At 39.2% G+C, this 15,152-nt stretch overlaps 1 protein-coding gene across 2 annotated transcripts in view; it reads left to right on the forward strand.

The window, feature by feature from the left end:
* The first annotated feature begins 2,482 nt into the window (after nucleotides 1–2,482).
* The window catches only part of LOC141105859 (alpha-2-macroglobulin-like protein 1), a 236,430-nt gene continuing 223,760 nt past the window's right edge, over nucleotides 2,483–15,152 (forward strand). The window contains exons 1-3 of one of the 2 annotated variants that reach the window (XM_073596004.1): nucleotides 2,483–2,719; nucleotides 4,075–4,258; nucleotides 12,991–13,153. In XM_073596004.1, the coding sequence (XP_073452105.1) occupies nucleotides 2,655–2,719; nucleotides 4,075–4,258; nucleotides 12,991–13,153 (412 nt within the window). In that variant the 5' untranslated portion in view covers nucleotides 2,483–2,654. Of the gene's footprint in view, nucleotides 2,720–4,074; nucleotides 4,259–12,990; nucleotides 13,154–15,152 lie in introns of those variants that run through there. The other variant, XM_073596005.1, reaches the window with a different exon arrangement.

Here is a 15,152-nt window from a genome sequence, read left to right on the forward strand (position 1 = left end):
AACCACAGAATCTGGAGAAATGCTAGCTCTGAACCTCGAATTAACCCCCCAATGAGACTCCTGGATCACCTTTTCCTAAACACCTAGAGTGCCAGGGCCTCTCTCTGTCACAATGGGAATGTTTGACCATTCTTCCAGAAATGCATTCATTAGGTCAGGCACTGATGTGGACGCGAAGGCCTGGCTAGCAGCCTCCACTTTAATTCATCCCAAAGATGTTCTATCAGGCTGAGGTCAGGACTCTGTGCAGGCCAGTCAAGTTCCTCCATCCCAAACTCACTTATCCATGTCTTTATGGACCTTGATTTGTGCACTGGTCCAAATCATTTGGTGGAGGGGGGGTTATGGTGTGGGGTCGTTTTTCAGGGGTTGGGATTGACCCCTTAGTTCCAGTGAAGGGAACTCTTAAGGCGTCAGAATACCAAGACATTTTGGACTTTATGCTCCCAACTTTGTGGAAACAGTTTGGGGAAGGCCCCTTCCTGTTCCAACATGACTGCGCACCAGTTCACAAAGCAAAGACAAGGATGAGCAAGTTTGGGATGTAAGAACTTGATTGGCCTGCACAGAGCTCTGACCTCAACCCGATCATCTTTGGGACAAATTAGAGCGGAGACTGAGAGCCAGACCTTCTCATCCAACATCGGTGCCTAACCTCAAAAATGCGCTTGTGGACCTCCTTCCCAGAAGAGTTAAAGCTGTTATAGCTGCAAAGGGTGGGCCAACTCAAAATTGAACCCTACGGACTAAAGGCCCATACACACGGTCAGAAAATCTAAAGTTAAATTTCATCCGATGAACGATCTGACGATTTTCTGATTGTTAGTATGCCACTTTTGACAGCCGATTACGAATTTTTGTCAGACAAAAACTGGATGTGCAGGCTCCAAAATTTTTCTCTGATGTGACCACAACGTCCGATTTTTTTTTTTTTTCATTAGTACTGTTTTCTGCCCCAAAAATGTCTGAAGAGCAAGAATAGGCATGCTCAGAAATGAAAGAACACATACAAAACTATTCAAAACATTACGTCACTTCTGACGTTGAATTCTGTCATCCGAAAATTTTCTGATGGTGAAGTACCCTCTTCACTTTCGATTTGAGACTAGCATCCAGCAAAAAATCTGCGGAAAATTTGTCCAATAATCTGTCCGTGTGTACAAGGCTTTAGACTGGGATGCCATTAACCACTTCAGCCCCGGAAGAATTTACCCCCTTCCTGACCAGAGCACTTTTTGCGATTCGACGCTGCGTCGCTTTAACTGACAATTGCACGGTCGTGCTACGTTGTACCCAAACAAAATTGACGTCATTTTTTCCCCACAAATAGAGCTTTCTTTTGGTGGTATTTGATCGCCTCTGAGTTTTTAAAAAAAAGAGCGTCAATTTTGAAAAAAAAAAGCATTATTTTTTACTTTTTGCTATAATAAATATCTCCCAAAAATATATATAAAAACTATTTTTTTCCTCAGTTTAGGCCGCTATGTATTCTTCTACATATTTTTGGTAAAAAAAATCGCAATAAGCATATATTGATTGGTTTGCGCAAAAGTTATAGCATCTACAAAATAGGGGATACATTTATAACATTTTTATTATTTTTTTTTTTTAACTAGTAATGGCGGCGAACTGTGATTTTTATCATGACTACGATGTTATGGCAGACACATCGGACAATTTTGACACATTTTTGGAACCATTGGCATTAATACAGCGATCAGTGCGATTAAAAATGCATTGATTACTGTAAAAATGTCACTGGCAGTGAAGGGGTTAACACTAGGGGGCGGTGAAGGGGTTAACTGTGTTCCCTGAGAGGTGACTCTAACTGAAGGGGGAGGGACTAACTACAGGAAGTGACAGATCGTGGTTCCTAGCTAATAGGAACACACGATCTGTCAATCCTGCCAGAACAGAACAGGGAAGTGCGTGTTTACACACACTCATCCCTGTTCCGCGTCTCCTGGTCACGATCGCTCATGGCCGGCAGTAATCGCGCCCATCGGCCACGAGCATCGGCACCCCCCTGTGCAGTGGGCGCCTGCTATCCGGACCCCGCGAGCCCACGCACATTAACGTGGTTTCGTGCAGGGGAACCAACCTGCCGCAGTATAACTTAAAGTTCATGTCCATGTAAAGGCAGGTGTCCCAATACTTTTGACAATACAGTGTATTATTGCGAGTGATTAGAGATGGCTCTTGAGTTACGAAAACTGAATGGGGATTATCAGCTTAGTAGTTCTGCTGTCCATGATGACTCCATTGCTACAAGAAGCCTATGTATGTGGGGGGGGGGGGGGTCATTTATTTTGGAGATGCATTGTTTTTATGACACCGACACTGAGTATGTACAACACTACACATTATCCCCAAGGCAAGGAAATGATGCGTTATGTTTAGTATTATGTGTACACAAAGCTTGTAGGAAATAAGTTCATTAAAAGTTACAATGCATAGGGAGGAGCCTTCACATTAATAAAAAGGGATAAGAAAGTAAATGAGAACTGAGGAGACCTGCCAACATAGACTTTAGATGACACAAGGAGGAAACCAGAGCGCTGAACCTGCTGGAAATAGCAAGTAAACTTCTATTAAGATTTGAAGAGTCGTCTAAGACCAAGTTGGAATAGAACTTTGTCGCCTGTTTTCCAGACATGTGGCATCCTATTCTCCTAGTTTGTGTTGTGTTCTCATCTACCCTTGGACAACACTCATTTTTGTAAGAAAAACTTTATTTCTTTTACTAAACTTTGATTTGGGGTTGATATGTTGGCAAATTTAATATCAATAGAGCAGAGGACTGGCTTTGATACATCTAGGCATTTGCGGCTCACTCTGCAGTAGAACATGTTACATGCACACACAGTAGCAATGTACTGTCAAGAAGCCATCCATTATGGCCAGACACAGATGTGACTGTGTTTTATTTGCCACTAAACATTGACACCAACTTTTTATTCCTTTCTTTTAGTTCTGATGTAAAAACTAAAGTCTATTAGGGTTCATATTAAACCTTCTTTCCATGGTAGTCTTCATACTGTAAGGCAGTATGGTGATGTCATCAATTATGGAAAGAGTATTTGTTGTTTTTCTTGTTTGGTTTTGCCTTTGTATTTTTATGAATTGTATAAACTATTCAAACTTGTTTTTGCTATGAGAACCTTTGTAGTAATTAGAATCTTAGTATAAAACTAGCATTCTATTTTATGGCAAAAAAAATTGATTATTAGAAGGAAAAATGCTGTAATAAATCTACGTTGTATGGTTGCCGTTACTGACCTTCTTTTAAAAATGCTAGCTGTCTTGCTGGTCCAGTGGCTTAAATTTAAGCTCTTGCCCCACATATAGTATGCCAGTCATACACTTCATTGTGACTTTTCTAACCTGCAATTCTTGCTTGGGTCAGTGACTCAGAAAACATGTCAAGGATCGTTAGGGGTCTGTGTAGAGTAGACCCAGAAAAGATGTCTGTACCCATCTGAAAAAGCTAGGTGCCTGTCTCGGGGTTTGATATTGATATACAGTATATAGCCTCATCTCCTTTATTTTATACTTGTTTCAGGTCCGTGTCATAGACAAAATTGAATGCACTGGATCTTCATAACAGCCAGGGAACTAATACTTGTAGAAAGAAATGTTAGAAATGGCATCCTCCATACTTTCTCATTACAGGAGTTCTTTAAAGTGAATTAGTCACAAGAGTTGTCAAGTAGACAGGAACATCATTCTGGCACGGGGGAAATTATTTACATTTGCTCAAATTAGTTATTTTTTATGGTAACCTTAATACAAAAACCAACAGAATGGTAGTAACATGTTATTTCTGTTGCTACCAGTATATGTGTTTCTTGGGCACAGATTTCCTTTATCTCTTTCCTCACATAATAAGCTTATGCTATAAATATTAGCAGTGATGATTGGAGACATACTGGCACCATAACTGACATGAACACAGACAATAAAACAAGAATAGAAAAACATAGAAGAAGGGAAAGTAGAGAATAAGGAATCACGTGGAGAGGTGAAACAGAAGAAAATAGTAGAATAATCTCATGCTGCTCTCTTTTCTTTAAGAAATTATCTGCTGTTGGTCCCAGCGCAGATTGAATATCCGTCCACTGAGACTGTATGTTTGGACATCACTGGAGCCAGGGAGACATTGAACGTTACAGTCACCTTACAGCATGGGACTCAGGATGACACCCTACTGCAGCAAGAAATGATCCCACCCAAGTTATTCAAATGTGCTCAGTTCAAGGTAAATTGTTGAACTTGTAAATATGTGTCTGCTCATCAACAGGTTAATTTAGGCAGAATGGTTTTTATTCCACGTGAATCAGAACATACTAGTATCTATTACTGCCAAATCACACATATTTTAACTGAACATGTATTGACTAGACATGTGCATTCATTTTCGTCCGAATTTCAGGTATTTTCGTTATCGTTTTAACAAACGATAACGAAAGTGCAGAATCCGAAAAACGAAAGATCCGACATAAACAAATGCTTTATTTTCGTTTTCGTTGCTACAACAGTTCGATATAGATAGGAGATTCGACATGATGATGACAATAACAATCTGTGTCCATCAAACCTGTGGTCGAATGTGCCTAACCTTAACTCTATTAGTCCAAGATTATTCTACATAGAGAGAAAAGATTCGACATAGGGGAGAAAAGATTTGACGTAGGGGAGAAAAGATTCGAGGTAGGGGAGAAAAGATTCGAGGTAGGGGAGAAAAGATAAACAAAAATAATGATGGTGATGAATGTTATTGGCTGATTGTAACCAAAGAGGAGGAGTAAAATAGCTAGAACTAAGTACACACGTACTTTGGCTTATGGTGTCTGTTGAAAGTTCTAAGAAGATTCGACGGAGCAGGTAAACTATACGGCGTCGTACAGTTTAGCTGCTCCGTCGAATCTTCTTTGAACATTCGACAGATGCCATAAGCCTTCAATGACAGATTCGACCTTAATTTGGATTTTCGGACGAATGCAATTTTTAACGAAAAACAAAATAAATAAAAACGAATTTCGGGAGTAACTAAATTTATTTTTCGGACCAAAACGAAATTCCGAAATGAAATATTTCAATGTGCACATGTCTAGTATTGACTGGTCAGGAGTGCTTTCTTACTGAAGCTGATGGGTGTACCAGCTGATCCTTGCTGGATGGTGGTGGTGGTGGGGGGGTTCTAGCTGGTCATAGACCATTGGGAGAAGAGGCAGAACAGGAACTGACCATGGACACTGGGGCTGAGAAAGAGGAGACAGGCAACTAGTTGTGGGCTGGCCAGGTAAGCACAGGAGATAAACAGAAACTAATCATGGATCGAGGAGCTATGGAGGAGGCAAAGAGGAAGCTTGACATGGGAAAAGCTGGAAGGGAAATAAGAGTGAAAGCTGACCATGGCACTTTGAGAAGGAAGGCAAAGCAAGAGCTGATCATGGACCCAAGGAGAAAAGAGAAAGAACATACAGTAACTGTGGACAGGGGGCACAAAAAGCTAAGAATTAACTGGGAATGGACAATCAGGAGGATAGTTTAAGTGGGAGATAAGCAGGGCAGAGGATGCTTCTAAACAGAAAAATAAGGTACATGGATCTGTATTAAAAAAAAAAAAAAAAAAGAGTTAGGAACAGCAGACCAGGTATTTTTCTTGAGGGATTTTCTAAAAATAAAAAATGAGAAAAATTAGGCATAGGGAGAAAATACAGTACACAAACATATCTGTAGGGGATATGATTGCACTATAATAACTTTGAGATGGAGATTCAGATTCTTACAAATAATTTTTCCTGAATTGTTCTCTTTCATGTCTAAATAAATTAGCAAAGCATTAAACATTGTTAAAAAAAATGTCAGAAGCATAAAAAAGTAGAATCGAACCCTAGCTATTGTAACTAGACTTTGTATTGACTAATAGAGGAAATGAAAGAATTCAAGGTTTAGATACAGAATGTTTACATTGTACCAGCTCGGACCAATTTAAAAATGTATATTCCTGAGGGGCAGGAGGCGGAGCCTAGCGGAGCAGACATGCATTGTTAGAGCTCCACACCGCTGAGGAGAGAAGAGAAGGACAAAGCGGAGCCTGCAGGCTCAAAAAGTATCCATTTGAACCTTTTTGCCCCAGGGAACAAACTGTGAAAGTTTGGGCAGGAAATATGGTACTGAGAGGAAACCGTGGCAGAAATAAAAATCACCTCACAAAGAGCTCACAGGCACTCACTGCAGCTGAAGCAGCTCCAGTCACCTCACAAGATACAGCATCAGGGCGCTCTCACAGACAGAAAATGTCACAGCAAGACTCTCCATTTGAGTCAGATACAGAACAAATCCTCTCACAAACTTCTCCACAAGCCTCCTCAGTATCCCCAGTAATATTATTACAATTTGAAAAGATGCTTCATAAGGCTTTAAAACAAACCTCAGACCAAATAACAAAAAGCCTAACCAAAGAAATAAGAGAGCTGGGAAACCGCACCGCAGCCTTAGAAATAAAAATTGATGAAATTGAAATTACAACCCAAGAAAATATAACAGAATTGGAACAATTAAAAAAAGAGAATTTAATACTTCAAACTAAGCTCGAAGATTACGAAAATAGAGCCAGACGTTCAAACTTGCGCATAATCGGAATACCTGAAACTGTGACAGACCTGCAATCTACTATTACTGCTCTATTACAAGAACTAAAGCCAGATATCCCTATTGAACGTTTAGAACTGGACAGAGTACACAGAGCCCTCACAGCCAAAAAGAAAGATGGACCCCCACGTGATATAATCACAAAATTTCATTATTACAGAACGAAAGAACAAATACTAATTGCTGCAAGAGAAAAAAAGGAACTTAATTTTCAAGGACACAATTATCAAATTTTTGCTGACCTACCCCAACTTACTATTACTAAAAGACGATCCATGAAACCCCAACTAATGGAACTGCAACGCCACAACATTATGTATCAATGGGGCTTCCCCTTTTCAGTCAGATTTAACTACCAAGGTACAATTTACAGAAGCAGATCAGCAGATGAACTACAACAAACCCTTTTAAAATTAAATCTGACAGAACCCACAAGCAGCAACACTCCCACACGCAGAAGAATGGCATCATCTTCACCTTCAGGCAGCACCCAGAAAATTCCAGAACAAAATGGGAATCATCATTCTCACAAAAGAGGCCGTTATGCCACATCATCCATGGACCAAGAAGATTCAATGGACTGACATCCTAATTCCTGATATCTCTTCATTTATTATACTAAGAGATGGTTCTCTATAAAAAAACTATATTTATAACTGAATGTAACTGCATTCTGATAGTCACACACTGTGTGGGATCATGTTACATTCCAGTTATATTTCTTATTACTTCTGATTCATATAGCCTTAGAATATATAAGTGAAATAAGGAAATTCTTGTTCAGTTATATATTATCAGGTAATAACAATAGATTTATTACTTTTTAGGACAAATATGTTCAATAATCCAGAAGTAATGGAAGCTTTTTTTTTTTTTTTTCTTTCTTTTCTTAAAACAAATATATTATTACCTAACTAGTTCCTAGAATTATGTTTTTGTTTATTCTAATCTGAAGCAATACAACCTCAATTTTATGAGTTAACATATCTAAACAGTTACATATGAATAAAATATGTAATTGTTTACTCTAAAAGGGTTAAAATCCCAAAATAATTCAAACTATCTTCATCAATACCAAAGTTATTAACAGTACCTTTCTAACTGAATTATTTAGCCTAGGGCAAGACTAACCATATACAACCACCCTGGAATAAATAATTTCAACAAAAACTATATTCTGCACTCCAACTAATGAAACATCATTTTGATGTCTTTTGACATAGCACTTCTCTCCTGTAAGCGGAAGATCCGTGTACCCCCATTAGCCCTCCTCATTCTCCCAACCATATTATGTGGGAGTGTGACGAAGGCACTTATTCCCCTGAGAGAGATATTTATTCTCTTTCACGGGTAAATTGTGATTACTTGCAAAAAATAATTTATACAATGTATCATCTAATCTCATTTGTTTTTTGTTTACTCTTTACTCCAGAATTCACTGGTTTCTTTTCTATCTATTCATCTCTTCAGTCCACACAGGTTGATCTGCGCAGTCAGCTCTGCATAACAAAAAGTAAGCCAAACTATTTGATCTATTGCCATGGCACCACTGAATATACTTTCCCTGAATGTTCAGGGAATAAATGTCCCTCAAAAAAGGACCAAAGCCTTCCGTACTTTCCATAACAAGAAGGCTCACATAGTATGCCTCCAAGAAACACACTTTACCAAAGATTCTACTCCAAAATATATTTCTCCTTTTTATCAACAAATTTACACGGCTTCTGCCTGTACCAAGCAAAGGGGAACTCTAATTGCATTTCACCGATCCACACCATTCACCTTATCATCAGAAATTAAAGACCCAGAAGGTAGATACCTGATACTCATGGGTTATATAATGGATACAGCAATCACGGTGATTTCCTACTATGCTCCTAACAAACAACCTACACCATTCCTCTCACATATATTACAAGTGATTAATACACACAAAATAGGAACAGTGATAATGTGTGGGGATTCGAACCAGGTCCTCCTCCCATTTCTAGATAAATCACCTTTTACACCATCCAAAATAACCTCTAGATTACCTTTTTCTCAACTTCTTTCCAAATACAATCTGGTAGATTCATGGAGAGAAAGTAACCCAATGAAAAAGAAATTCACTTATTTCTCGCACCCTCATCAAACCTTCACCAGAATAGATCATATTTTTCTAACAATAGGAATGATACCAGAAATTATTGCATCAGATATAATTCCGATTCCTTGGTCTGACCATAATGCAGTATACACTACTATAGCCTCAGCCATACCAAAAGCGCATGACCCAACGTGGTACTTACCGGACATAATGCTCAAACACCCACTACATCAGATGGCCATTGAACAAGCTTTAAAGGAATACATATCAATTAATAATACAACAGACATCTCCCCAATAACACTGTGGGAAGCTCATAAGCCTGTCTTGCGTGGTACAATACAAAGACAAATGGCACTATTTAAACGGGAACGCAAAAATCTAGCAAAAAAACTAGAACTCAATTTTAATGCAGCCTACATATCATTTCAAGATAATCCATCTCAGAGTACAAAATCTCATCTGGAAAAATCTAGATTGGAATACGATCTATTTCTCACTGAGTCAGTTGATAAATCCCTCAAACGCTCCAAACACAATTTCTACATGAATACAAACAAACCAGGTACATATTTGGCTCGGGCATTAAATTCAACTAACAAATCTTTCAAACCAATACGTTTGAAATTATCAAAAAATGTTTACACTTGTAATCCAGTTAAAATAGTCCATAAATTTCACTCACATCTCGCAACTTTATACAAGACAAACAATGAATTTAATCCTACAGAGGCTGAATCCTTCTTCTCAAAAATAACCTTACCTGAGTTATCTCAGAATCAAAAAAGCAGTTTGGATGAGCCTATAACTATAGATGAAGTTGCTAATGCCATAAAAGACCTAAAACTTAACAAAAGACCAGGCCCAGACGGCTACTCGGCTTTATACTATAAAACATTCTCAGAAATACTCTCTCCCATTCTCACTGAAACTTTTAATAAACTTCTAGATGGACATTCTTTTCGGCAAGAAACACTAATGGCAATTGTTTGTATGATCCCAAAACCCCTTTCTGATGATACTTCCTGTGTGAATTATCGGCCTATCTCTCTGTTAAACCTCGATATTAAATTATTAGCAAAAATAATAGCAAAACGCCTCAATAGCATTATAGGAAAATTAATACATAGAGATCAAGTAGGCTTCATGCCAAATAGACAGGCAGGCGATAATATACGCAGGGCAGTGTTATTGGCACATATTGCTAAAAAACGGAAAATCCCTTTATGTTTTCTATCTCTCGATATTAAGAGGGCATTTGACACAGTATCCTGGCAATATATGCAATATTCATTACAAAAATGGGGTTTTGGACCCCACTTTTTAACATGGATCAAAGCATTATATAATAAACCCAAAGCCTATATAAAATATGCTGGATACAAATCTGAAGCCTTTAATATCGAAAGAGGTACCCGACAGGGTTGCCCATTATCTCCCTTATTATTTGCCCTTATACTCGAACCCATGGCCCAATATATCAGAACAAACCAAGCTATAACTGGCATTGAAGTAGGAGGTATTACACACAAATTATGTATATTTGCAGACGATATATTACTTTTTCTATCATCACCACAGGTCTCTGGTCCTAACTTAATACCAGCTCTTGATGGATTTGCAGCCCTATCCGGCCTTATGATTAATCCTAAGAAATGCCTAGTGCTTAATATTTCACTCACAAACATGGAATTGATCCCGGCTAGGGCTGCACTCCCATTCACATGGGCAGAAAAATCAATCCCATATCTTGGAATTCATTTAACAGCCTCTCATTCTGACTTATTCTCAACCAATTATCCTCCTGTATTAAGACAGATCACAAATCGAATAAAACAATGGTCGCAACTTCCTTTATCCTGGATGGGGAAGATTAATGCAATCAAAATGACTATTCTACCCAAATTGCTTTATCTATTCAGAGTCCTCCCTATTCCAATTCCTTCCTATTTTTTGAGAATAGTACAAAAAAGAGCAACTTCGTTTATATGGGGCTCTTCTAAACCACGTATACCTATACACACACTACATCTTCCCAAAAATAAAGGAGGCCTGGGATACCCTAATTTTACTAACTACTACAGAGCAGCACATTTGGCCAGTCTGTCCAAATACCATGCAAAACAGGAAATCCCATTATGGGTATTTATAGAGGCTTCAGAAAATGACCCTCTATTAATATCAAATTTATTATGGCTTGATCCTAAAGACCGCTTTAAAATTCATAATCCCATAACTAAACACTTCTTATCTCTCTGGGATAAACTAAAAACCAAATATCAGTTACAATCTCCACACAATCCTCTCCTTTCTTTTATCAGAAATCCGGCCTTTTATCCTGCATGGATCTACCTAAATTCTTTTAAAGCTTGGACAACATCAGGCATTCAGACACTAAATGACTTCATAGCATCTAAATCATTCCTTTCATTCCCATCGCTTAGAGAAAAATATGATCTACCAAACTCTGAGATATTTAGATATCTCCAAATCAAAAATTTCTATACACCATTCCTAAAGGGGGATACACCATTATCCCAATTATCCATTTTTGAATCAATCTGTACAAAAGATCCATTTGCTAAAGGTACAATTTCATCACTTTATAATCAATTATATGGAGTACCAAATCTTAATAGACCCTCCTACGTTCAGAGGTGGGAGGAGGACCTGGGACGAACTTTAGAAGACACGGACTGGTCTAACATATGGCTCACATCTAAGTCATCTTCACCCAACATCTTAGCACTGGAGACAAATTATAAAGTCCTAACTCGCTGGTACCTTGTACCCGCTAGAGTGGCAAAATATTCACCTAACACCTCAGCTCTTTGTTTTCGAGGATGCCCAGAAATAGGCACATATTTACACATATGGTGGACGTGCCCAGTAATCCAAACCGTCTGGAAGGAAGTCTTCGTGATTGCATCTAAAATATTTAAAAAAATAATACAACCAGATCCATATTTAACTTTACTTAATCTAAAACCGAAATGGTTAACGCTCTCTCAATTCAAACTTATGATCCAACTAATAACGGCTGCAAAACAAACAGTGGCCAAGGCATGGAAATCTCCTACATTGGTACTAGCAGAAACAATTCACAGAATGAATAATACAATGTCCCATGCTAAGATGGTAGCCATCGATCAAAATCAAATACCAAAATTTGAAAAACTTTGGCATCCTTGGATAAAACAACAGTTCCTGTCAAACTTCAATGACTCTGTCCTGTTGCCATGGTAACAGATTAAATGACTTACAGAGACACCCATTCTAAGGCTTCAAAGAGAACTAAAAAGAATAATAAACTGATGAGCGGGACAACCTTGTGGACCATACCTCTACCTTTCAACCCTTTTTCTTCTTTTCTCTTTCCTTTTCTCCACCTTACGATTAAAGCTCATTATCAGAATTTATTTGACCTATATACACTCTACTTGTAAACAATATGTATAGTAGGTATAAATCATTTAAATACCTACAAAAGTAACTAAGGAAATGATATATATATCTTTAATTTAGGTTTACGTGAACCCAATGTTTAATATTTGAAATTTCATGATATTTACCTATATAAACCCTACTGTAAAACAATGAGCTTACTTTATAGATCCTTGTAAACTTACTTTATGTATCTTTATAACATTGTATACTCAATAAACTTCTTTTGACAAGGAAAAAATGTATATTCCTGACCTGGCCAATTTCCCTGGCAGCTCGAAATCACTGCAGTAGGCAACACTAGTATTATGGCTTCTGGGTCCTGTGTTGAGTGGCTATTCTGCTACTTATTGAACACAGGAGGTTGTCCTCTCAGCTTGAACCAAATTAATAGATGGCTTTGCATTTTCTCAGTGAATGCAAACTGTTCTTTGATTGGATGAGGTAGAGAGACAGGGCGGTGATGTCACAATCTCTATCTCATCCAATCAGAGAACTCTTTGCATTCCTTGAGAAAATGCAACATGTTTTCTGAATGGCACTTTTGCCTAGCAAACAGGAAACAGCAGGGTAGTCACTAGGCCGGGAGCTAGTGGAGATCATTAGAGTAGTGGTGCTGACTACAGTAATTTCCAGCTTCCTGAGGGATTAACCATGCATGGTATATGCATAGTAACATTAGTCCAAGATGGACCAATGTAGATATGTAAAAATATCCATACCCAGAAATCTTTAAAATTGCATGCTTCAACGCAACATAGTCATAAGAGTATCAGTACTAAGAACTGTTGTGTCTTTCTCAGGCTCCTCTTCCACATGGAGGGAAAGAAGAAGTGATATCAATTCATGTTTCTATTGTTGGGCCAAACACACAGTTATCCGAAAGTAAAAACTTGCTAGTGAGCAATATGGGCGCTTTCACTCTCATTCAGACTGACAAGCCTGTTTACAAACGGGGGGAGACTGGTAAGTCATATAAAGACTTTACTCTTTTGTTTTTGTGAGTCTCACCTGAAACATATTTTTTTTACTGCTTGATCCTATCAGTAGATATATTGCTTTGGCACTTCCTATTATAGGGTGTAATATGGCCTTTTCCTTCTGTAGTGAAATTACTGCAGCATTGTCACTTTATGGACATGGTAGTCTAGATTGAATATGCAGTATATATGTATGAGATAAAATATATTAGAACTCAACTCCAGTTAACTCAACTTTTTAAGCCGTTAAAGCAGTCATTTTTAAACAAATGTTAAAGGGCCCATTCACACCTAACAGATCCATTGTGGTGCATTTTAATATACCTGTATTAATATGGATTAACTGGCACTGCATTAAGGTAGCCCATTCATTTGAATAGGCTGCTGAAACATTACAACAGTATTTTGATGACACGGCAGTGCATGACCATGTATTATGGTGCACAGCAGTGCATATGCTTTTGTAACACCCTGATGGTTAGGCAGGGTTGCTAGTAAATTTACCTGCCAAGTATATTTGCCTTGGCCAAATGATAGGAGATCAATTGATTCCACCCTAATTCTGGAATTGCTGCACTTCTCTCTTCTGTCACTAGATGGTCAGGTATCTGGTGGCATTAGATAAGACAAGGGCACTGCAAGGACAGATTAGGAATAGATGGGGTATATCATATCAATAGATGGGGTATATTGGCCAATGGGCAGGGATCTTCTTGGGTTCCTTGGCCTGCTGGGTGAGCCTATTTATTTGGGTGAGGTCAGATGATCGGGTTTCTGTGCCACCTGGACGGCTGTCTGGGTGGACGTGTGTTGCATTGCCCCGGGCTGCTAGGCCAAAGCCTGAGGCCTATCCGGGGGACATCTGGCTGCTAGGCTGTCTGAGGGCCTATCCATAAGCAAGAGAGTAGCGCAGGGTTGGGACTGCGGCTTGCAGTCCAACCAAAAGTGCCGGTTCTGCCAGCTGGAGAACCTATGGTCGGGGGTAGAGGGGAAGCTGTCGCCACTAAGGGACCATCCACCTTGTTACCAGGGAGCACCGTGAGTAGCTGAAGCGAGTACCAGAGCAGTATTCTCACCAACTGGGGACGGTTAAGAATTGGGAAACTTCAGCAGGTATCAAGCCAGGGACCCAGCCAGCGGAGGGGATGCTTTAGGAGTATCTGTGAGTGCCAAGCTAGGGACCCAGCAGGGATGCGGGGGTGACGATTGAGGAAGATACTCAGTGAAAAGATTGGAAGAGCTCAGGAGATCCAGTGGCAGTACATCAGCGGGTCTATGTGATAGACTGGAAGCTTAGTTGAGTGAAGATCTAAAATGGAGGTTGTGGAGGAAGTGAAAGAGTTCATTGCAACCTTTGTTAGAAACTGTTCAAGATTGTTGCCATAGGAAACAGCGTGTCTACACATACAGATGTGGTGCCTGGCTGGGTGCCTTTCCCTGCATGGCTGTCAACCTATAGAAGTCTTGGAGTCTGCTAATTAACATTGTAACTACTAAAGGGTGTCCTCGCCCTAACCCTCTCTCCCACAGTTCTATTTACAAGAAAATAAATCTCTTTGCATTCAAGAAGTGTCTGGCGCCCATTAATCTACCTTACATTGTACCCACCATGCCTCGTAACCCACTCTACACAGAAGGATGTCAGGTCTCCCTGACTCTGAAGATCACCATTAGGCCTCTAGGGGTCGGGCCCTTGCTACACTTTCATTTAGTGCACCAGGGGCCATTGAAAATTAATTGAACCAGAACACAGTAATGCCTGTATTTTAACGTACATGGTAATGCCACACAGCGTGAGTGAGCCCTATACCATCATAAATAAATATTGACCATTATAAGCCCCCACTATAAGTAGTAAATGGTTAGAAACTCTGTCAATTTTTTTCTGCTTAGGTCCCTATGGGGAGATTTTATGTGATTTCCTGTTTAACCACTTGCCGACCGCCGCACGACTATATACGTCGGCAGAATGGCACGGGCAGGCA

The sequence above is a fragment of the Aquarana catesbeiana genome, linkage group LG08 (assembly GCF_042186555.1).
Source record: "Aquarana catesbeiana isolate 2022-GZ linkage group LG08, ASM4218655v1, whole genome shotgun sequence".
In the NCBI taxonomy this organism is placed as follows: Eukaryota; Metazoa; Chordata; class Amphibia; order Anura; family Ranidae; genus Aquarana; species Aquarana catesbeiana.